Source organism: Crotalus tigris, unplaced genomic scaffold (assembly GCF_016545835.1).
Source record: "Crotalus tigris isolate CLP2741 ecotype Arizona unplaced genomic scaffold, ASM1654583v1 scf7180000018517.1768243, whole genome shotgun sequence".
NCBI lineage: Eukaryota > Metazoa > Chordata > Lepidosauria > Squamata > Viperidae > Crotalus > Crotalus tigris.
In genome coordinates this window covers 1,641,959-1,667,694 of record NW_024097052.1, presented here as the reverse complement: position 1 = coordinate 1,667,694, position 25,736 = coordinate 1,641,959, and the positions used below count along the sequence as shown (strand labels likewise).

At 36.7% G+C, this 25,736-nt stretch overlaps 1 protein-coding gene across 2 annotated transcripts in view; it reads left to right on the top strand.

Annotated features, from left to right (window-relative positions):
- Nucleotides 1–3,551: 3,551 nt before the first annotated feature.
- CUNH1orf94 (chromosome unknown C1orf94 homolog) overlaps nucleotides 3,552–25,736 on the top strand; it is a 36,824-nt gene continuing 14,639 nt past the window's right edge. For both annotated transcript variants that reach the window (XM_039353386.1, XM_039353385.1), the window contains exons 1-2: nucleotides 3,552–3,911; nucleotides 22,529–23,196. In XM_039353386.1, coding sequence (XP_039209320.1) covers nucleotides 3,634–3,911; nucleotides 22,529–23,196 — 946 coding nt within the window. In that variant the 5' untranslated portion in view covers nucleotides 3,552–3,633. The remainder of the gene's footprint in view (nucleotides 3,912–22,528; nucleotides 23,197–25,736) is intronic.

Genomic DNA, 25,736 nt, shown 5'->3' with positions numbered 1-25,736 from the left:
TTTTCCAGAAGCCCCCACCCCCACCTCAACAATACTACATCACAACAGCTAATTGGGACATCTTGGAGAAAGAAAAAGTTGTCCACTAGGAAGATCAATGCCAGAGAGTTTTGCCATTTCAGAGAAGGAGATAAATGAGATTTTGTCTATCATCCCACCAATCTTATGTGGTTTAACATTTTCAAGAGAAAATGAGCGTGTTAGTTTTATGTTTTACTTCTTCATTCAAAGAACCCAAGAAGTAGGAGTAAACATTTTATTAAAAAGCTAAACCTAAGACCGACAACTTCATTTTTCTATCTTTGCTTGGATTCTTTTAAAACTGTCAAGCTGTAGGATTTTCATAACTTGCTGAGAACAGTATAGAAATTCAACAGAAACAACATTGCTGTATTATCTGGCAATGACTTGCTCCTCAGCTAATATCTTTCTATAATGCTTACTTTAAAAAAAACCCAAAACATACGTTCTTTAGTAAAGTTCCTATTCAATTGTATTTGGAAGTACCCTCTCTGCAATTCTGCCTTTAATAGCTTCCTATTTAGACTAATCACTCATAAGAACTTGATAAAATCACCTATATTTAGTGCTGTTTTTTGGGGTGGAATTGAATAATAATTTCCTCTCATTTTTTTGTCTTTAGTTTTGAAGACTTGTTTCCAATTAAAATCATTTTTTTCCAGTTTTCTGTATCATTCCCCTTCTGTAAATGATGGGAGATAGGATCGTTTCATATCACATTTAGAGCTTTAGATGTGTAACAATTTTTTTGAGCAATTGCTAATCCTTAAAGCGTGAACTAGTTTATTTTTTTGAAAAAAAAATATAAGTGTGTGTGTGCAAAATGAAAAGAAAATGGAACCACAAATATTATTCCCTTATCAGTGTAAACATATGTCACATAATACAGAAGCTTTAAAAGTCTGACTTGTATAAGTCTGCTTTTCATGACATTGTCCATAAACAAACAAAAAACAACAACAAAATAATATTGCTCTGCATTGCCCCCTACAGTCAAAACAGGGACAAGTAATTGGAGGAACGCAGTTGCCCAGAAAGGTGTCCAAACTATTATGCTTTTAAGTTGGGAACAATATGACATTTCCCTCCTCTGTTTGAGATTCAATTTTACCAATTAAAATTAACTGAGTCCTGTGAATAGTTTTCCATGCATGAGATGAGTACAAATAAAAATAGCAAATTGTAAATTGTAATCCATTGTAAATTTATTTAAGTCCTCCTGAAATCAATAGAACTTACTGCTCTGTAGCCTGTAGCTGGATTTAAAGCAGTGGATCTCAACTTTTTTAATGCCGCGACCCCCCAACTGGTCGTAAGTCAAGGACTACTCAATCGGTCGTAAGTTGAGGACTACTCAACTGGTGCAGCACCGTTTGCAGAATGGGACTTTTGGCGGGCTCAGCAAGGCAGAGACAGCCTGGACAATTCCTATTGGCTTCTGAAAGCCAATAGGATTAGACTCTATTCATGAGAGTCTATTCTATTGGCTTTCAAAAGCCAATAGAATAAAAGGGAGTAGCACAGCTAAGGAAAAGGGGGAAAAAATGGCGGACTGTGTTGTTTGGCGACCCCCGTGAAATGGTCGTTTGACCCCCAAATGGGGTCCCGACCTACAGGTTGAGAACCACTGATTTAAAGGCTGCATGAAGCCACGGTTTGTATGTATTGTTATTGGTTGCACATTTCAATGTTTAGGTTCATCCAGACCATATTAAACCACAATGGATTGTTGGATTTACCTGTTTTAAAGCATTATGCTTAGTATGATATGCAGATTTGATCTATGTTTGGTCTGAATTGCTATTAAGAGTAACCATTATATATGCATGTTGTATAGATGCATGTTATAAATTTATGAAAAGACAGTTTGGTGTAGTGGTTAAGGCAGAGGTCCCCAGCCTTTTGGGCACCAGGGACCATTTCTGTGGAGAGAAGTTTTTTCGTAGGCCAGAGGGGGTGTGGTTTTGCCTGCTGCCTGCATCCCATGGATGGGGCTTCACTTGTTTGTACGGTTTCTGGCATGCCACGGATTGGTGCCGGTCCACAGACCAGGAGTTGGGGACCCCTGGGTTAAGGCACTGGGCTGGAAACCAGGAGACTATGAGCCGTAGTCCTATTTTATACATAAAGCCTTGGGTCAGTCTTTCTCAGCCCTAGGAAACAGGCAAGGACAGACTACTTGTGAAAATCTTGCTAAGAAAACTGCAAGGACTTGTCCAGTGAGTTGTCAAGAGTCAACACTGGCTTGACAGCACAGATAGATAGATAGATAGATAGATAGATAGATAGATAGATAGATAGATAGATAGATAGATAGAATATCAAGACACATGGGACTTAATTCTGAATTGTTACAAATAAGAACCCAGGTTAGCTCACTTGACATAATTTGTTTCTGATTAAAAACTCTAGTTTTGAAGTCAGATTCTTCTCGGACGCATAAAGCCACACAATGTTGATGGCTATGTTTACCATCTTTGATAGAGAGGCCCCACCCTAAGCATTTGATTTAAAATAGTTTGATATTTTTTTAAAAAATAGTTGACTAATTAGGGAGTAGTGTATCCTGAACAAAACAGAATATTCTGAACAAAAATATTCTAAACAGGAAGCTGTTAAATGCAGAATTGAAAAGAGGGTACTTGCAAATACAATTGAATAGGAACTTTACTAAAGAGCATATCTTTTTGGTTTTTTTTAAATAAGCATACAAAATTATTGTTTTTATGCCTTGAGTTGCTGTCTTCCTATCTGAAGTCCTGTAAGTACTTGGATGAACTTGAATAATGTGACCTGTCTGGTCTTCTGGAGCATGATGCCTTACTAAGCCATTTGTAATTTGTCAATCTGGATTTCACTCCATCTTTACAAGGCACAACTATGGTGGTCATTTAAAAAAATGACCACTGCCCCTTGAAAGCCACTGAAAAATAGATTTTGTTGGTTCCACTTTTCTTCTCAGAATATCTTCATGAAGAATTTGGCTTAACTCGTCACCCAAAAAATATCAATAAACTCACATCCATCCCTTTCATTTCTTTTTCTTTTTTTATATTTGTTTACATGTGTACATAGCAAACACTCTAGTCCTTAACCCTGACTTTCTTCTATTTATATCTAACTGCAGAGTGTAGATGAACAGTAGTAGTAAATAAGAATAGTTAAGACTAATTTGATGGATCATTTCTGAGCATATAGAGGTATCTAATTTTTTTTACTTGAAAACCATCAAAAGGAAAATCAAAAAAGGAAAAAAAATACCTTTGATTGCAAGTAGATGCTCTAGATATATCAGTTGGAGGAAGTAAACCTAGTTTCAGCCTTTATATGTACTTTATGCTTCTTCAGAGACAACATAATATCACCTTCTCCTTTTTGCTAGATCTTTCAGGCTCAATATGACTAAATCCAGTAGCTGTCCCTATCAGTTGGCTTCCTATAAGTATTCCATGGTTACTTGGCTACCTAGGTTTGTTGCTATGCATTCCATTCTAGGCCATCTAAAAAAAGTCACATTATATTAACGAACATGTACACACAACAGAAAAAGTTTATGGCCCACTTTCCTATTTTGTAAAAAATTTCTTCCTGCTTCTTGATGTTCAAAGTGAAATGCTGACAAGTAGGAGCAATATTCAGTGTTCAGCAGTCAACCCCAAAGGCCCTTTCCCTCTAGGCCCATTCCCAAGACATATCTGGATCCACCACAACACTCCCCAGGACAGTTTGGATAAAGCTTGCCATGAGATCTGGAAGAGAGTCCAAGGTCTCCCTGAGGAACTACAGCCCAAATCTTCATCGCCTCTTCTGCAGGTTAGCTGTCACCCTATCACCTCTTCAGAGGCTCTACAAGAAGACAGCAGTAGTACTCACAACAGTTCTCAAAAAGAGTGAGTGTTTTTATTATTTTTTTAAAATGTTTTTCTTTATAAAATGAGAATAGACTTCTTTCCAAAAAGATTGTCCTGTAGAAGATTTCCTAACTAGAGATCTCATACAATGACTGAGTTGAAAAAAGGAGGCATAAATTATTTTATTATAAAACCCTAAACATTTAGAGCCATTGAGGGCCTGAAAGGATTTCACTTGGTTTGTCCACAATAGTTGTGATAGACAGTTGAGTAATAATCCCTGGAGCCTCAACTCATGGACCCTTCAAAGAATGACTCAACTGAATGATAAATAAACAGACATGGTGAAAGTAATTCAGAATACCTATTGTAGAGCTAGTTTGGTCTAGTGGTTAAGAAACCTGGTTTGATATCAGAAGATGGTGTTCCAGTCCAACTCTAGGCGTGAATACTGGCTAGGTAACTTTAAGCCAATAATGAGACAGTGAGTTCTAATTCTGCCATAGATAAGAAAGCTGGCTGGGTGACTTTGAGCCAATCACCAGGGAGCTGTGAGTTCTAGTCCTATCTTAAATATGAAAGCTGGTTGGGTGACTTTGGACCAGTCATTCCCTATATCCCAACTCACCTCAGAGGGTTGTTGTGGAGAAAAATAGGAGGAGGAAAGATTATTAGCTATGTTTGCCTCCCTGACTTGTTTAAAAACAATAATGGTGGGATAAAAAAATACCTAATTGTAAACAATCCAATATTATTATTTCATTTAGGAAAAAAATAATAGGATGCAGGTAAACCTTTTAAAGGACTTTTTATAATAATGATAAGCACTGAATGCAAAAAATCAGAATACATAGCTTAGAACCTGAATATTTCACAATCATTTTTTCTCTTGCCTGCCCACCCAGAAGAAATACTTTGTTTATCAAATGCATGGACACTCACACCCAAATAGAGAATGATTTTGATAAAAGTGCCCCAACTGTAAAATAGTCTCCCTGTTCAGTTACACTTGATGTGGAATCTTCTTAGCTTTTAGCGTCAGCAGTAAAGCTATTTATCTGACCAAGCTATTGGTTGAACTTATGTTTCTTGGTCATTTAGTATATTGCTCTTGCTTTTATAATGCTATTTTTTAGGCTTTAAGTAGTGTGATTTTTTTTTTTTAACCATTTTAGTGGTTCTGTTCTATTGTATGTCATTTGGGGATTACTTTTAATGGAAAGTGGGAGAATGCTTTTATAATGAATAAAATAAAAATAACATTAAACACCACTCAAGAACATCTAGAGAAAACAAATAGGCCACCTAATTTATAGGCAATTCTGATATACCGAGAATGGTTTCTTGTTTAAAGGAGAAGTATCTCATACATCTTTCATTTTTTAGTAGTCAAATAGTTTTTGCAATCCCTCTACCAAAACAAACAAACAAACAAAACCCAACACCAAACAATCAAATGGGTAGTAGATAATTTATCTCTCCAACTTTGGAAGTTTTTTCTGACACTCTGGGGGGGGGGGGGAATCTGTGCACAAGTGAGTGTCTGTATCCAATTCAGATTCTTTGATAATTTTGATTTAATTTTCCTTTGGAATCATAGAAAAACAATGTCTTTCATTAATGGAAAGGATCAAAAAGCACAATGAACAAGATTAAAAAAGAATTAACAATGTGATTCTTCTAATGTAATGTACATTCCACCCAACTTGCAAATGCTTTCACAGCAGTTTACAGCCTCATGTTGACATAAATCCATGTCTGAGATTATGCAGGCAGACAGAGGATGCATCAGTACAGGTCTTAAATTAGAAAAAGAAGCAAAACAAGGCTTTCATAGAGGAAAATGAATGAAACTTATAGAGGAACATTATAAGGAATATCTGAGGAGAGAGGCAGAAACTTTGACAAAATTCCAACAAAATAGATATCTTTGAGGACAGTCTTAAAGCAAAAAAAATATGAATAATTTGTAAGTGACAATTAAACAGAAAGATGTGGAGTTCTCCCACTATGTTTAACGCTAATAGTGTTGCTCAGATAAAGTGTATGTGTGGTGTACATTTCAGTAGAATCAGTCAACTGCCTTGGACAATTGATTGGGCAATGAATTGTTAAATCATTTCTGCTGTACATTTTTACTATCTAAGAGGAGGAAACATCCCATCAGATCTTCTGCCTTAATGCCAAAATAACTAATCGAGTCTTGGGTAGGCAAATGTAGAATTTGCTGTTTTACCCAGACACAAATAAGCCAGAATTTGAGGAGAATTTAATATTGCTTTGGTATAAAGAATATATCAAATTCTTTCTAAGTCCATATGTGAAATAAATTGTAGCTTCCCTTTAATGATTTTCAGATTTTTATGATGCAAAATGCATTTATCTATCCCTGAATATGATCATCTAAGCATTAGGGAACTGCATAGATTAGGCAGTTTATTAAGAGGAACAGGCTGTAACAATACATATATTCTAATATATAAAATTGATAAAATCTATCCAAATACAAATGTTTTTGAGACTTCCCTTGACTTGAAAAGCAATGTGGAAATACTGATGAAGAAAATATTTTTTTCACCCGAAACAGCAAGAAAACTATATTGAATTTTCTTCTTCATATTTAAGTTGTACATTTTAGCCACTGATATAGATTAGATAAATATGTTTAGATTGTGGTAACACCATGATTAAAAATATATATCAATCAATTTTTTAAATGATGTTTGTGTTACTTTGTTTATCAACATTCTGTATTAGAGAAGAAACATAAATGGAGAAACATACATATTTGCATATTTGCATCTTACCCAAGAAGCTTCTTCATTCATTCCCTACCATTCAGTTTGAACTGAAGAAGCTTGTTGGATGAGAAGCAAAACATTTTCAAAAAAACAAAAACAAAAATAAGAAAGTTCAGTTGCCTTTTGGAAAAAAGCACCTTTAGGACAGTGTTTGAATATGTTCTTTCCAATCAGTTTGTATTTTTTAAAAAGTCTTCATGAAAATGCATTCTTGAATAAGTTCTTCTCTAATATGCACATTATTTTTCCAAGCAATTTGCTTTTAATATTGGACTTTCACAGACCTTTCTCATAATGTGTGCACTTTATATGTGTTTTTTTAATGAAAGCATTGCACCACAGAATTTGGAGAAGTGTGAAAAATGAAGACATTTGCATTCCACTTTGTACATTAGCTTAGGAAGTCTAACATTTATATTGAAAAGTGACCCAGACATTTTTTCCCCTAACCCTAATGATTAGAGATGCTGTTCTTTCAGCAACAGCTGCCATCAGCTTATCTAAAAGCAGACCTGAATAATTCAAAAAGTGTGTAGCTGTTTAGCAAAATGAAATCATAGCCATCTGCCTCAGGTGAACCTACTTAATTCTCTAGAGGCCAGGAGTATGCATGTTATTCCTAACACGTTGGAGAAATGATAAAATATGAATGCAATAAGCAATAATGCAAGTGAAGTATGAAACATTTACAGCTTAGGGAAAGAGGATCTATGTTCTTTGTACAAGTTCCTCAATCCAATTCCTGCCAAAATGAGAAATATTTCTGTTCTGCAGAGCTACTACTGTAGTCATAAAAACAGAAAATGCAGTACACATTTACTATATGTAAGCCAGTTGTGAGTTCTATTCCACTTGGGTGACTTTGGCCAATCACAGGAGACCATGAGTTCCAGTCCTGCCTTAGGCATGAAAGCCAGCTGGGTGACTTTGGGTCAATCACCAGGAGATGGTGAGTTCTAGTCCTGTTATAGACATGAAAACTGGTTCGGTGACTTTGGGGCAGACCCTCTCTCCTAGTCCAACTCAGTTCAGAGGACAACTCGCCATGGCCAACTTGTTATGGCTTTCTCGCTGCCATTAACTTGCCACGGTCATTTTTCCATAGCCAACCTGGCACAGCCATCTCACTGTAGCCATCTCACCATAGCCAATTTGCTGTTGGCCAACTCACTGCAGGACAATCCATGCAGGATAACTCAAAGCAACAAATGTTATTCACCAATGTTTCTTCTACCTTATTTCCATTTTTGTCAATAGAAATATTGTTCAAAAACAGTGATGGATAATATTTATCATGTTGAGTTATCCCGTATGGAATTGTCCTGTGGTGAGTTATCCAGCAATGAGTTGTCCCACAGTGAGTTGGCCAAGGTGAGTTGGCTGCAGCAAGTTGTCCCATTTCATCACAGGATTGTTGTTTTGGGGAAAATAGAAGGAGGAAGGAGAAATATGTATGCTTCTGCCTTGAGTTATTTATGAACACAACAAAGACATGATTTTAAAATCTAAAATCTGTTTTTCTTCCTATATCACTTTGCATACTTGATATACAGTTATTATTTCAATAGACAAAATTCTACATAAATATTATATACACAAGTCAGGAAACATCAGAATAGTCCAAAAAGAGCTAGTGTTGAACAGTGATGAAGTAATAGACTACAAATGGGGAAACCCAGATTCAAGTCCATTATCATTAATGGAAGCTGACTGACTTCTAAGCCCAAACTCAAGTTTCAGAATAAACAGTTTTCAGGTCATTTAAAAATGCCACTTTGGGGTTAAAATGACCTATTTTGAAATTGTTTTTTTATGACTGGGACGTTCAGAATGATGCCATTTGAAATAACTAAGCATTATTTCAAAATGATTTGCTTTGTTTTGAGGTCAAGATGCATTTTGCTTTGAATCCAAAAGAATTGAAACAGCTGTTTCAAAGTTGAAATATTTCAAGAGGAAAATTCAATCCCTGAATAGTATATGTAATTGTTATTATAATATCCCTCTGTTGATTTACTTTTAGGAAAAAATGAAGGGTCTAAAATGTTCTGGACGATGGCAGGAGGAAAAATATTGCACTCCCTTTGATTTATAAAACATTTGTTGATGCTCACTTTTCTACTAGCTCTGGAACACTGATGTGATATTATTTCTCCTATATTACATGGATCAGCATTACAAATAAAGAAAAGAAATTGCTACTGAAAACCCATTTCCCAAAAGTATTGTGTAACAATAAGGCAACATACAGTATCTAAGAGTAAGTTTTGCAGAATTGTATGGCTTGTTAGAATGTTTTGCAACTTGAAATGTAACTGAAAAATCCTGTAAAAGATAATGTATCTACAATTTATCTGGTCCTCAAATTTGGGACTAAGGGGGAAGATCAAAGCATGCCTCAGAATACTATAAAATAGGGAAGATATGGGCAAGAGTTTCTACCTTCCTAGAGCCACTAGGACAAAGTTTCTGACAATGAACAGTGCAAAGGAAAGAATATGTTTGTAAAAAGCCTGCCGACACTTACTAAGACTGTGAAGATACCTGTCAATGCTGCAAATACTGTATATTCTTGCTTTGACAATACCCCATGATAGAGTTTGTGGCAGTCTTGCGTTTGGTGATACAATTCAAAGCACTAACCAAGACTATGTAATTCTGGTATGACATCAAATGATGGAAAATTATTTGAATATACCTAATGGCAGTGGATAGGTTTGGAGAATCCTAAAAACTGAGCCGAGGTGGCGCAGCAGTTAGAGTGCAGTACTGCAGGCCACTTTAGCTGACTGTGTTCAGCAGGGCAGCGGTTCAAATCTCACCGGCTCAAGGTTGACTCAGCCTTCCATCCTTCCGGGGTAGGTAAAATGAGGACCCAGATTGTTGGGGGCAATGTAAATATATATATATATATACATTGCTTACTGGTGTACACCGCTTAGAGAGTGCTTGCACGTAAAGTGGTATATAAGTCTCATAAATAAATAAATAAATAAACTGGTCCAGAAGTTAGAATGTACCTCATCAGATAATTCTCAGCCCAAGTTTCAGATAGCTCCAATACTAACCTTGTTGCCAACCCCAAATTCCAATTACAGCCATCTAGATTGAGAACTAATTTCAATTCCAAAAATTGTCCATTGCTTGTCACTTAATTGCACTACAATCGAAATAAATTGTTCAAAGCACTTGAGCAATCTACGCTATTAGTTAATGTGCAGCCTGTTTCACTCTTTTTTCACCCTTCAAGGTTTTTTCCAACTGTACTTAAAAGAAAAAGACAGTGCAATTACCTAAAAGTGTAATATAGTTTGTCTTACTTTGAAACAGAAACAAGTAAAAATTATAGTTTTGTAGCTAAAAAAGTGAATGAAAAATTTCTAATCCTATATTCTTCCCCGATTCTGCCCCATCTTAAAAAAAACTCCAAGCACAAATATCTTAGAAAAAGGTTTGCTAGAGAAATTCTCCTTTTCTCCCCCATCAGTTTGAAGACATTTTGATTTAAAAATATTTGAAAGAAGAAGAGAATTCCACAGAGATCTGTAAGATCAGAATATGAGCTCCTTGCACTTGTTTAGTTATAAAAAAAAGGAAATGCTACATATGAATGGCATATCTTGTACACTCCTCTGTTTCCAGCCCCTTGTAATCTTTTTACACTTTCTTTTCATCATTGAAATCTGAAGAAAGAAATCCCAAGGAAATACCTTCCAGGGGGCTTTTCATTAAAGATACCATTAAGGAAGAGTTTTCCCCATGGAAAAAAACTAATATTTGCCTGTTTTTAATTTCCTATAGAAAATCACTCATTTATTTCTCTGCCTTAATTGATCATTCATTTTCCTTCGTCTTCTCATCAGATTTCAAACTGTCCCTTGCTGAAACTTTTTTGGGGGGGGAAATAAAAATAATGGAAGCATTTATCAAGAGCTTTCCCACTCTTATTTGAACTTTTCAGCTCTTGTTACTGGCCCGAGGCTACACTGGTGAAAGCAAAGAAGGGAAGGGGGCTGCCTCTACTCTATCAAAATCCATCACTGTTGATCCAACCGATGAGACAAAGAGATCAGGAACACGAGTCATAAAGTTAGTATTAATCATGCATACATCCCATTGCAGGGAATAAATTGCATGTCATTTATCTTTTACCTTTGAACAAAAAAACCATTGAGTCATTGGGGAGACAGAAAAACTTTGATTCAGTTTCATAATTCAGCCTGAGTTAACTCAATGTGTAGATTCACCTCAATCATTTTATAAGCGAAGTTTTGAACTGATTTTTTGCACAGCCTGTGCCTAACCCTGCATCTCTGAACATCCTATTTTAATCTTTGAATGAATCAATACAATATGCTGAATTCTAAAACCAATTTAACTGAAGAGAATTTCTATGTTCATGGAACACACTATGCTCAAAACAAATACATCACAGGATTAGCACAAGGGCCTCAAACTCTACCAAGTAACTTCCTTTAGTCTGCAACAATATTTTGTAGGAGCTATTACATTATTACACTATTATTCATCATTTTAGTCATTGTCTACTCTATCCACTGCAGGATGAAGGCCTCTTCTGCATGTTTCCAATCAATACGGTCCTGGGCTTTCTTTTGCCAATTGGGCCCGCAGTACTTGCTGATGTCATCAATCCATCTTGTTTTAGGTCTTTTTTATGGATGCTTTTTATCAAGTGAGATCCGTTTTATGACTGCCTCAGTCCACCTGCTATCAGTTCTTCTTGCTATGTGACCAGCCCATTTCCACTTCAATTCTTTGACTCTCTTGATGATATCATATACTTTCATTTGTTCTCTAATTCATGTGCGGGTCTATCTTGTCTTGTAATACTGAGCATATATCTTTCCATGGCTCTTTGTACCACTCATAGCTTTTGTATCGATTGTGAGGCTAGTGTCCATGTTTCACTGGCATATGTTAGAGCAGGTAGTATACACTGATTAAAAAGTTTTCTTTTCAGGCATTTGGGGGGGGGGAAGGAGGTTGTTCTTGAAAATTACACTTAGCTTGCCAAATGCCTGCCAACCACTTTTAGCACCCCATTCAATTTCCTTTATTGTATGACCTTCCATTGAGATCCATTGGCCAAGGTATATGTAGTGGTCTACTGTGTCTTCTTCTTGTGCCATATCTGTTATCGGATGTTGGCGATCATGTTGGCGATCCTGTTTCTATCAGCAGCCGCATAAAAAAGTGCTGCTGAATTTTGTCCAAACCGGTCCCTTAGATTTTGAAGCCATGATGTTCTTCTTCTGCCTGGACCTCGTTTGCCTTCAATCTTTCCCTGGAGGATTAAATGGAGTATGCCGTATCTTTCTGGGTGTCACATCACATGTCCAAAATATTCTAACTTTCATTTTTTAATTGTTTTGATGATTTCCCTGGGCTTTCCCAGGCGGCTTATCACCTCCTCATTTCTGATCTTGTCAACCCAGCTTATACGTAACAGCTGCCTGTAAATCCACATTTCAAATGCTTTTAGTCTCTTCAGATGGACTTCTGTCAGAGACCGACTCTCTACTCCATAGAGCAGGATAGAAAAAATTCAGCATCTGACAAGCCTGATTTTTAGTTTTAGGCTTATGTCGTGACTGCAGAAGACCTTTTTCATTTTGAAGAATTCTGTTCGGGCTTTTTCTATCCTTGTCTTTATTTCAATGGTCATGTCCCAGCTTTCGTGTAAATTAGAACCAAGGTGCGTAATCCTTTCAATTTTTTCTAGTGGTATTCCCTCTGAATTTATTGGTGGTAAATTAACGGGTTGTTTGCTGATGACAAAGAGCCGAGGTGGCGCAGCAGTTAGAGTGCAGTACTGCAGGCCACTTTAGCTGACTGTGTTCAGCAGGTCAGCGGTTCAAATCTCACCGGCTCAAGGTTGACTCAGCCTTCCATCCTTCCGGGGTAGGTAAAATGAGGACCCAGATTGTTGGGGGCAATGTAAATATATATATACATTGCTTACTGGTGTACACCGCTTAGAGAGTGCTTGCACTTAAAGCGGTATATAAGTCTCATAAATAAATAAATAAATAAATGACCAAGATCTTGGTTTTTGAGGTGTTAAGCTTCAAGCTGTATTTTTCAGATATTTCTGTGACTCTGTTGATGAGGAGCTGAAGGTCTTCATGCTTACTGGCAAGCAGAACTGTATCGTCAGCATATCTTAAGTTGTTGATCCAAACACCGTTTACTTTGATGCCAGCATCAATGTCCTCCAGTGCCTCATTGAAGATTGACTCAGAGTAGATATTGAACAACAGTGGAGACAGAATACATCTCTGTCTGACCCCTCTTCTTATTTCTGCATCAGCTGAGTATTTTTGGCCTAGTCTCACATTTGCTACCTGATGCCAATACAGATTCTTTATTATTTGGATGTCTTTGTCATCTAGTCCCCCTTGTTTCAGGATTTCTAATAGTTTGCTGTGTCTTATTTTATCAAAAGCTTTTTTGAAATCAATGAAGCATATGTAAATGCTGTGATTTACATCTCTACAACTCTGTACAAGAACCTGAATGCTGAATAGCGCATCTCGTGTACCAAGATTGTTTCTGAAATCAAATTGTGTGTTACCTAGACATTCTTCAGTTTTGTTGTATATTCTTGTGTGAATTATTCTCAGGAATATTTTCAGGGCATGACTCATTAAGCTTATTGTTCTATATTGGGTACACTTCTTTGCATTTTTTGGGGGGGGATTGTCACAAAGGTTGATTTTGGCCAATCATTTGGTATCTTTCCTGTTTCATATGTCTGATTGAACAGCTGCAGTAAAAATTTCTTCCCATTGTCTTCCAACAATTTTAAAATTTCTACTGGGATATCAGTAGAAATACCACAGGTCCTGTGGTTTTTCTTGTTTTTGCTATTTTTATTGCATGTTCCACCTCTTCCATAGTGATATTCGGTCTAGTTGTTATACTTCCCATATCTATATCATCCCTAGTGTCCTCAAAAAGTTCTTCAATATATTCCTTCCATCTTTTCAGTTTTTCATCCTCATCTAAGATAATTTTCCCCTCTTTGTCAACTATTATTATTGTTGTTGTTGTTCTTGTTTTGTTATTGTTTTGTTGTTATTATAGTTGGAAGGGACCTTTGAGGTCCAACCCCCTGCTCAGGCAGGAAACCCTATACCATTTCATATTTATAATATTATTCTATTATTAAATTTTTCTGTAAAGCCAACACATGAAACATCACACAGAAAAACAGGAAAGGAAGTACTTTAATGAAAAGAACATCAGGGCACAAGTGCCTAATGCCTCATCTTGACCTAGCTTGGTTGATTTCTCAAGTTTTAGTCAGCTGGGCCATGCATGTTCTCATGGCCTCTTATACCAAACAGCATCATTGTCCAAGGAAGGAAGGAAGGAAGGAAGGAAGGAAGGAAGGAAGGAAGGAAGGAAGGAAGGAAGGAAGGAAGGAAGGAAGGTCTACTCAGCAAGGAGAGAAAAGAAAAAAAAAGTAAGATTTGGGCAGTTCTTAATGGAATAGGTTTCCTAAAATATATCATTACATATAAACATAGTAATAAAACCAAATATTTCCAGGTAATGAAAACTGCCGTCAACCTTGTGGCCAAAGTGAAATGTCTGTTTCATCATAAATGGGTTTTAAAAAATATTGAATACATTTACATTTAATGGCATGCTGTGATACTCTTTGCTTTCAACTTGCTGGAGAGATTTCTATCAATGTACAAAATGGCTTCAGCATTTCACTCCTCAGACTAATGAACTAATCTTCATGTGGCATTTGTGATGATTTCAGATTGAGACTCCTAGCTTATCACCCATGACTGTTCCCACAATACACTGACCCATGAAGAAAACATTACTTTTAGAACCAGCGAGGTGAGGGAAAAATGCAACCAGAAAAGATTGCTAATGTTAAATGATAGGGCATTTTAACTTTAATATAATGAAATATCACTTCAGCACAAAAATAGATGAAAGCATTTCTTAAATTTTATCCCTTTGTAACTGTGAGGATTTAAAAGAAAAAAAGAAAATCCTCACACTAAGCAACAGAAAATACCTTGAGCTAAGAAAACAAATCTTTATTTGTTAAAAAGATTCCAAAGTCCTTTCAAATTGAACTTGAAGCAGATCATTTGCATAAGTCAATATGTTGAAATAATTAAAGGCCACCAGATCAAGTAAAAGGGCACAAGGTATAATCTTGGCCCTAAATGCTACTACAGATGACAAATTGAAGGACACATTCTATATTTGGCAGGAAAGTGTGGGGTAGGATCTTGATCTTGATTTAGAGGAACCATAATGAATTGAGGGCATCTACAATGTATACTTGTGCTTCTAAGGTCAGAAAAATATAAAATGAGAAAGTAAGAATCCTTTCCATTTTATTCAATGAAATTTAATCTCATGCCTCACTGGATGATAATTGGGATTTCTTTTTTTTCCCCTTTTTTTTACCCCCTTCAAGCTATGGACAACATGGTAGTTCATTTTTCATCTCCATCAGGTCTGAATGAAGTAAAAAATATCTAACTTTAATATTTGTTCGCAATTTCAAGAAAAATCTGGCTAGTTTGTGGAACTCATATTAAGTCAGGGAAAGACAATTCATGACACATGTAATTCAGGATCTGTGCAAAGAATTTGCTCAGCAAAGTCTTTTAGCTTGAATGAAAAAATGTTATAATATTTGACACACTTGCACAACTGCTTCAAAAGCTTTCCCTGAATGTCTGTAAACTATACACTTCATTGGCCTGGCAAAGTGTAGAGTTACAAAATATAGTAAAGTGTAAACCTACATACAACTAGAAACAACCTTGGAAGAAGCACAAGAGTCTTATTATGGAATTTACTGCATGCTCTGTTTTCTGCCTACTCAATACCTTTGGCAATATGAATAACTGAGATGGCTCCCATACCACAAAATGGTAACAAAAAACACCCAGGAGGTACCAGGGAATTAAAAGGATTGCATCCCCCCATTTAGTTTCCAATATAGCTCATCTATCAATATGTCCAAGATAGTGCAGCAAGGCAGACTACCAATAGTATCCTTGCACTTCTGCAGCTACCCAAACTTAGCAGCAAATGCTCATTGCATCATGTGCTATGTCAATGGACAGAATAGGAAAGATTGATTCCCTTTTTTTCTGTTAGTTAGGACTTGATTATTTAATGTATTTATTTATTTGCTGCCCATCTCACAGCCAATGACTCTGGGCAGCTTTCAGCATTAAAGTCTTAATAAATAAATATCTTTACAAGAATCAAAGTAGAAATCCCAATCAAGATAAAATATAGTTAAATTCTATATACCAGGTTAGCACTTTTATCCAGGATTAAATTCTGGGAGATAGATGAAGTCCCAGAATTCTCCTGGTTGAAAACAGGATCTTTAAGTTAGGTCGTCTATCATTCTTCATTGTAATCTAGACTTTTCTGGATAAAGTCTAATTTTCATGAAAAGGAAGCTGCCCTTCTTTACATGCTATAGTCAGGTTGCATCCTTCCACTGTGCCTCCCTCAACAAGTTACTATATAAGTTTGCTTCCCAGTGAACCTTTATTTCCCATCTTCTTACATCTGTCAAACATATCCCACAATAACAAACAACAGCTAATAACAACCAGCAAAAAAATAGTTTTTCATCTCATAGAGTTTAAGTTGCAATGCTCATTCAAGAAGAACATTCAGGTTGGCCCAAAGAACCTTTCAAAGGGACGGTGGATCTTCCCTTTAGCAGTGACCTCATTGCATCAAGGAAACATTTGTTTTAGATCAGAGAGAAGGAAGAGGAAACCTCTATGTAGAAAGGCTCCACCTGAATCTTCCTTCAGTAATTTCATGCCATAAAGCCAGCTAGAAACAGATATTCAGCAACTTCTCTCCCAAAGATTGCTTCCAAAAGCCTCAACTGCTTTTATGTTGAAGGAGATGATCTTCACTCATGCCAAATTGCTTTGCAAAGCACCCTCTTTATTTATTATTCAAAAGCCAATTACAATATGGTCAAATAATTTAAAATGCAAAATCAGGAGAGCTTTAAACTATTAAAAGGCTTTAGGAAGAGACATGCTTCCATTACACAAAGTTGAACAATTTGTTCATTTAACACAAAATACTATTTGCTTGTACTTTCTATTATATCAGTGGTTCTCAACCTTTCTAATGCCGCGACCCCATAATACAGTTCCCCATGTTGTGGTGACCCCCAACCACTTATACATCACCGGGTGCCAGGGGCGTGGCCAAAGAAAAGGGGGAAAAATGGCGGACAGCCTTGTTTGGCGACCCCCGTGAAATAGTCATTCGACCCCAAATGGGGTCCCGACCCACAGGTTGAGAACCACTGTATTATATCAAGGAGAGCTAGAACTCTCTTATCACCTGCTGGTTGACCTTTCCAACTCATCTCTGATTCTGCTGTAGAGCATGGTTGGGCAACCTCCAGGCTAAACTTGCCCCTGAACCTTTGTTTTTATAGCTGATGGAAATTGTACTGTCAAAATCTATTAATAAATGCTAAAAATAGACATATTATTTTCTACCAACTTGGGGCAGGAAAGCTGAACACCAGGCAAACTATTTGACAGGCTTTTTTAAAAAAACACACTTCCAATTACCCCAAACAATAGATAAAATAGCCCATTCAAGTAATGTCATCATATCTTTCCCCCATGGCTTTAGGACGTACAGAGAGTATCAAAGCAATTGTCTTCCCCAGGCAGGACAAGCTGCCTGCCCCTTCTGTGAACACTTAATTCAAATGATTTGGTCTGCAAAATAATTATAAACATAACAGGCAAGATATCAGGATCAATCTCCATGGGGAGAATATTACAAGGAGAAGATTCTGCCATGCAAAAAATAAAAAAAAAGCATAATAAAAGTTTTATGGTGGTTATCTATTTCATTTCCAAAGTTGGAACACTTAGAAAGCAGTTTGAGATGAAGAACTTACATCTTGGGGAAAATCCACAAGACACTTGTAATGATAAAGCAAGGGACGTTCACCTTGGACACCATGAAGGAAGAACAGGATATAATGTCACTGCTCCTAATAAAAACAAACAGCCAGACATTACAAGGAATATGGAGTCACTCACCTGTGTTGCTCTCTCCCCATGAAAAATTCACTCCTGTGTTGTCTTGACATCATCACACTGTGTTTTAGTAGAAGTGAAGAAATTGTATATATACCTTTCATAAAACAGTGACCTGTAAAAGAGGAGAAGGCTACTTAAGTTGAGATACAGTATAATAATCAACACAAAATGAACTTTGAGTCCTTGAATGAGAGGCAGAGAGATAGAAGTTTTGCACCTATACATGATTTCTTTATAGGCCTCTCTACCAAAGGTAGGGGAATAGCCAATCTAGGCATCTGAAGTTAAGCACCATGTCAGCAATTCATTTGGTCCTAGTCCTCAGATCTAGAGGTAAAAGAGGTGTGTGTGTTAGTTAAGAGCAACTGTATAATTTAGGGATGAAGCAGAACCTTCTTTTCTTTTGATGATCAGGCATATATTACAATCTTGTGTACGCTGTATAAGATATGGAAAAAAAAAACCAGAACAATTTGCTTGTCTCAGTTTGTGGAGTTATTTGAATAAAAATGAACAGAAAATCTGTTCAATTTACAAACTAATAAAGGCTGTTTTAATGACATAGTGGTGCCATAATTAGAGATAATGAAGTAATATGCAGTTTACTAAAAAATCTGGCATCATATTTATATATATAGATAAGTACTTATGCAATGGGTGCTACAATACCAGCTGTTCTGTCTTCAGAGCTTATCATAAAATAAGTAAAATTTTAACAAAAATTCTGCTGGGTAATGGCAATTGACAGTGTGTGATCAAGCTGGATTGGCATTTTGGAGCAAGTACTTGTTTGTGTTGCCAGATGGTAGCATTCTATAAATCCTTACTAAGACTTCTGGGTTTCTCAAAACACTTACAACTAAAGGATTAATTACTGACCATGAACACTTGGTTAGCCCTTTTCTGTTATGTTTGGCTCAATTCCTTTGCTAGAGCAATTCACTTGATTTTATTCTCCAATGTCTCCTCCTTCTGGATGTAATCTGAGCTGTACTGCCTGTGTTTAATATATACCCAAGTAATAATTGGAAATTACAGTAAAGTAAATTCAGGGAAATGAATTTAAAAAATGAAAATCCTTCATCACTAAACTCCAGCAGAAAATTTGTCCAGAAGGTATCATTACAACTTCTAGAGTTGGCAATCAAAGTAGCGAATGAAGATAAATTATGGCTGGATAAGGAACTGACTCAGTTAAACCTCCAAAGAAAGCAGAACTCTTGAAACTTGCCTAGTCTCAACAGGAACTTTTATTGGAAGGTACTGATAGCAGGATAGTTAGATAGGGTCTGAGGATTTCCCGCACGAAATGTTACATTAAAAGAGCCCTTTCAAACCCCACCCCAAATGTCCAACTGGCTGGATTGAATCAAGCCAATCCACAGGTGGTAAAAATGGTGTGGGAAAGAACCGATAAGGTGCCATTCTCAATGGTATCAGGTCTCTCCCCAACTTCTTCCCATCTGACTTGAGATAAGGCAGATGGCCAGAGGCACATTCCTTTCACACCCCCAAATAAGGTACTTCAAAGAGGATAGAACAAACCAAAGGAAGTACATTACAGAAGACTCATAGGTTCCCCCCCATAGAATGGCAGAACCCCAAAAGGAAAGCATAAGGAAGAAATACATTGAGGTTCTGACAGGCTGTCTAGCCTTTAATTCATGAAGTTTAGGTGAAAAATTTGGTGGGGATGGACTCAGATTTTTGGTGACTACAAGGTATGCTTGAATTGTTTCAAGTAATTTACAAGTTAACATACAGTAAAGACACCTTAAAGTTAAGCTTGACCCCTGGTAGCTTTATGAACATATCCAAGTAATGTTCTTAACAGCAATAGTTGACCACTGCCTACTTCCAGGATGTTTTTTTTTCAACTTCCTAGTCTAGCCTGCAGCCCTGGAATAATTTCCAGGTGCTCCCTTCCTGCTCCATCTGTCTATATTAGCCAGGTACAAGGAATAATTACAAGCCCCAAATGATGTGGAAATACTGGTAAAGTTGACTGGGAACTATGTTTCAGCAGAGATTCCTTCTCTTTCCACATGATTTATTGAAATATAATTCAACAAGTATTTCTCTTATTGCTCCAGTCATATCCAAAGTAGTAGACAGAAACATTCTCTTTTTTTATTTTTACTAATTCTTATTTAATTTTAATGAAAGAGAAACTAGTTTTCTCATTTCAAAGATCATTTCAGAGAAGTTGATAAGCTTCTCACTTAATTGTTTGCAAAGTAGGATTATGTATGTCTTATTTTTCATGGAACAATATTTTTCCAGTTATCTGTAGCCTCTCTGGCTTCTCACATTTGTATTAAATCTCAAAAGCAGAGTTAAGATGGAAGTTAAAGTTTTTGAGTAACTGTACTATTGCCACTGCTGAGGAGATGCTGTCCTTGGACAATAATTGGAGAATTTCTCCTTACCTAATGTAAATTTTGAAAACAAAATATCTTAATCTATAATTTTTGAGGATTCAGAAAGGCCATTTGTGTTCAGCTTTCCTTATTAATTATGGAATTCCTTCCTTTGGCAAATACTTTTAAGTTCTTCGTATTCATTTTTGACCCCAGGATATTCTCCCAAATGTTTTTGTATTAAGTACCCATTCAGAAGTTATCAGAAAACACAGAATGAATCTGCAAAATAAAGCATTTAGTCCTCTCTCCAGGCCATATCATTTAATTCAGTTTCTAATCAGCTGAAATTTAATCTTTGCAACAAGAAGTCATTTTTATCTGTGCAAATTTTCAGTAGCTCCCAGCCTCTCTCAAGATTTCCATCAAACTGTAATTTTTAAAATATGAATTAAGAGGGAAAATGCCCAGCTGGGAGGCAATATCTAGGCAACCATGGTTGTTGGAGAATGCTAAGGAGGATTTTTCTGGTAAGTACTTAGATGGGAGTCCTCCAAAATGCTCCAAGGATACAGACAACGTGGAAGACAAACAATTCCAGGAAAGACTGGGAAGATGAAAAACAATAGATATTCTTGTAATCTCAAGAAAACCTTATGGACGTGTCCATGAAATCACTTTAACTTAAAGATAATTTTACTCAGAGGAAAATATATTGAATATGTAACAGGAACTTATGATCCAGAGCTCAAGGAAACAGAGAGATAATGCAGTGTAGTTCCATTGTCCACACAGATACCATCTCCTACCACTCTGACTGAATTATTTTATTAATTTAGCCAGCTGACAATTTGTCTGGATTCTCTTAAGAGAACACTCTTAAGAAGGACCTCGGAGTCCTAGTGGACAATCACCTAAATATAAGCCAGCAGTGTGCTGCAGCTGCCAAAAAGGCCAACGCAGTGCTAGGCTGCATTAACAGAGGGATAGAATCAAGATCACACGAAGTGTTAATACCATTTTACAATGCCTTGGTAAGGCCACATTTGGAATACTGCATCCAGTTTTGGTCACCACGATGTAAAAAAGATGTTGAGACTCTAGAAAGAGTACAGAGAAGAGCAACAAAAATGATCAGGGGACTGGAGGCTAAAGCATATAAGGAACGGTTGCTGGAATTGGGTATGTCTTGTTTAATGATGAGAAGGACGAGGGGGGACATGATAGCAGTGTTCCAATATCTCAGGGGCTGCCACAAAGAAGAGGGAGTCAAGCTATTTTCCAAAGCGCCTGAAGGCAGGACAAGAAGCAACAGGTGGAAACTAAGCAAGGAGAGAAGCAACCTAGAACTAAGGAGAAACTTCCTGACAGTGAGAACAATTAACCAGTGGAACAACCTGCCTCCAGAAGCGGTGAATGCTCCAACACTGGAAGTTTTTAAGAAGAGACTGGACAGCCATTTGTCTGAAATGGTATAGGGTTTCCTGCCTGAGCAGGGGGTTGGACTAGATGACCTCCAAGGTCCCTTCCAACTTTATTATTATTATTATTATTATTATTATTATTATTATTATTATTATTATTATTATTATTATTATTATTATTATTATTATTATTATTTCTCATCATTTACATATTGTGCTCTACCAGATTACTTATAATCTTGGCTAACAGGCTATTTGGTGAAAAGCTTAGCATGTTTGCATGCACTGAGGGAGATGGGCAGTTCAAAAATCTGATAAATACATAAATGTGCCAATGAAGAGCAAATTATTTTGCAACACAATAGACTGGGCAAACCCTGAAAATGTGTTAATTCAGAACCAGCTTAAATGTGCTGGGTGAAAAGATCCTTCATGGGAGACTTTAAGAATAATCCAGTAAAAGTGATACTAAGAGTAACTTTTATCTGTATATCAAACAATTTTGTTTTGGGGCTCCTGTACAGTATACCACTGTAATACTATTGCTCAGCAAACTTAATTCTCACAAAGATTTGTTTTGTTGTTCTGGTAGTGGGGTTTTGATTTCTGTTTTTATCTTTATTTTCTAAATTGTGGGAAGCTGCTGTATACCAAATTTGACCATTTGTCCACCCAACATGGTCTTCTAGTGTTAGCAATCACTCATCGAGACACTATCCCCAACTGTATCTGGAAATTCCCTAGGATAACATCTGATAGTTTTTGCATGAAAATAATGTACTCTGCTATTGAGCTACAGCCATTTTCTTACCTAATTTGTAACATGTCATTTATTTATTTATTGGTATGTTACATTGTTTAAATTGAATTAGCAACTGAGTTCACACAGTGGAAAGATGAGGAGGAAGCCCTTAATAAATCAATCCTATACAAATGTGTTCTTTCTCTTTCTCATAGATCTTTGGAAGCCAGCATTTGCAAAGATGAAATATCTCAGCTGGTTGAGCAAGAATATTTGAGCCTTACCCAAGAGAATGCAACAGAGATAGAAATGCAAAGATCTGAAGATGAGAAAGTAGCCCCTGTTGCTTCAGTTAAGGCCCCAAATAGCAAGCAGTTACTCATGCTTTCTGACGGGGACCAGGCATCAGATGAGAAGGATACAATGGAAAATGTCTATAGGGCGCTCACTGGAAACAAAAGAGAAGTGAAGTTGAAGTCTATTTGTGATGTCCAGTTGTCCACCAAGTCTACTGTCACAGGCATTTTACTCCCTGCAAAATTAATCCACAAGAATAACAAAAGTACAGAAAGTGGGAACAATACAATAGCTTCCAACACTCAAATTGCCAAGCTCTTGGCTCAACTCCCCCTTAAGCGTGTTGAGGCTACCAAAACTCTGGACAGTAAGTTGATAACTGAAGAAACAAAGCTCATCAAGGATCTATTGCAAAACAATGTTTTTGGATCTGTGCCCCACAAAGACAGTATCACAAGGCCACCCCCAATTATGACAATAACAGAAAGTCAAGGATCAGGTCAAAAGAAGCAACTCCCGGTGTTTGCCAAGATCTGCTCAAAAACTGAACCTGAACTTGTTGCTGATGGACTCTGTCAAAATCATGGTAAGAACTGTGGACTAACTAATATTAAACTGAGAATATTCAATAAGAACAGACCTAGGAAACATAAAATTTAATGTTGGGCTCAAATCCACTTTATAATTTCTCAAAATATTTCTTTCTCACAAGGAAGAAACTTTTACTTTACTATGTTATCCCCAGGAAGCTTAAGAATTTCTAATTTCTTCAGATAGTTTGTTTTTTAAAGTTTATTTTTGGAGGTAGCTGAGAGTTCACTTCCAATTCCTGGAAGAGGGCAAGTAGCCAGAAAATATGTGCATCTCTCTATTTCTCTTCCCCTCCAACTATGCTTATCCATTCTCCCTCATAATAACAAAGCCAGTGCATACCTTTTACTTTTAGAACTGAGCTAAAAGATTTTATGGGTTCCCACACTACTAGCTTTGCAAGTTGTGCTCTGGTCTGAACTCAAACTTGGCACACAACTTTCTTTAAGAGAGAGGTTGCTTTTACAAAGATACTTAATCAACAAACTACTCATAAAACAAGATAAAAACAAATGAAAGTTCAAAATATTCAAGTTCAGCTGTTGTATAAATGCTGCTGCAAGGTTTGCAACCAACCTAATTCAGGGTATTGTCCAGATAAGGGCAGTTTGGGAGCTTTCGTGTGAATTCAGCCAAGGTACCTAAATTCAGCCTAGCACAGCAGAGCAGCCATCTTGGGACTTGAACTACTGGAGACAGGCAGGAATGCTTAATGCAAAAGTCCTCCCACTAAATAGCCAGGTGTTAGTGTCAATTATGGAAGGCTGAACTAGGAGAAGCACATAAGGCAAATTCACCACCACTAAAATTTCCTCTGTTCTTCTCTTTTTTTTTGAAGTCACCAATGTGAGGACTATTAAGTTCTCTTGTGCAGAGGAATCAATTTGACATGAAGGAGTCATCAAATTGTAATTGTCAGTTAAAAATACTGAGTACCTTAAGCTCCAGAGAGCAGCTGCCTGTCACCAAAGGTGGTACCAAATGTATTAATTTTCCTTTCTCTCAATATTGTCCCTCAACATTGGGAGAACTGATAAAGCAGAAGAAACAATGCAATCCCTAACTCCCAAACATTCATTGTATGCAGATTAGTGTTCAAATTGAAGGCTTCCCTTCAATTTGATGATTCACATCAGGAAGAGGTGACAAAGTTCAAGATGGCAGCCACAGCCATGCAGTTGAAGCCCCACCCCTTTTATGTACATATAAAATATGCACCTTATTTCTCCCCCCCTCTCTTTGGTATAAATTCTTATTTTTATTCAAAATAATCTGAAATACAGATGCAAAAAAAAGGAAAAAGAAAAAAATACAAAAGAAAAACAAAACAGACAACATTACACAAAGAGAAAATATGTGCATAAAAAGAAAAAAAAGTAACATAAATTGTCCCCCAGTTGAATACTGATAACTATATTTCAAAGATAATAATGCTTCTCTTGCAAGCAGGCACACAATTTAAAAATTTCTGCAACGCTGTTTACCCAACTCACTTGACCTGACATCTGTCTTTTTTATGTGTGTGTATGTGTGTGTAACAAAATAGAATAACAAAATTGGAAGGGACCTTGGAGGTCTTCTAATCCATCCCCCTGTTCAGGCAGGAACCCCTATATCATTTCAGACAAACGTTTGTCTAATCTCTTCTTAAGAACTTCCAGTGTGGGAGCATTCACAAGTTGTTCCACTGATTAATTGTCAAGAAATTTCTCCTTAGTTCTAGGCTGCTTCTCTCTTTGATTAGTTTCCATCCACTGCTTCTTGTTCTGCCTCCAGGTGCTATGAAGAAGAGCTTGACTCCCTCTTCTTTGTGGCAAACCTTGAGATATTGGAACACTGCTATCATTTCACCCCAGTCCTGTTTTTCATTAAACTAGACATACCCAATTCCAGCAATTGTTCTTTATATGTTTTAGCCTCCAGTCCCCTAATCATCTTTGTTATTTTTCTCTGCACTCTTTCTAGAATCTCAACATCTTTTTTATTTGCTGTGTCTTTTAAATAATTTAAATCCCTCTGTATATTCCATTTATGGGTTTCATCCCACCAAGTTTCCATAATGGCAACAATATCATATCTGCCCTTACTTAAGTTTCTAATCCACCCTGTTTATTCCTCATACTCTGTGCATTGGTGTATAGACATTTGAGTCCTTTTTGACTGACCCTGTGTTTATTTTCTACATAACCTGTTTTGTGCCTGAATTCTCCTACTTCCTTACCATCTGTTTAGTTAGTGCAAATCAAAACTTGATTTTCCTTGACAGCAATGTTGATATTCTTACCCCCACAAACATCTGTTACAAGCATTAATAACCCTATTAGTTTTAGATTGCTGGGGACAGAAATTTTCTGTATCAATTAACTCTCTGTCCCCATTGTTTAGTTAAAATGTTTCTCCAGAAAAACCATGAACTTAATGCCAAGTAACTCATTCCCTTTCTTTGATGGATGCAAACCATCTCTTTTATATAGTTTTTCCTCGGACCAGCTGCAGACATTGTGACTAATATAACCAAAGTCTTCCGCTTTACAC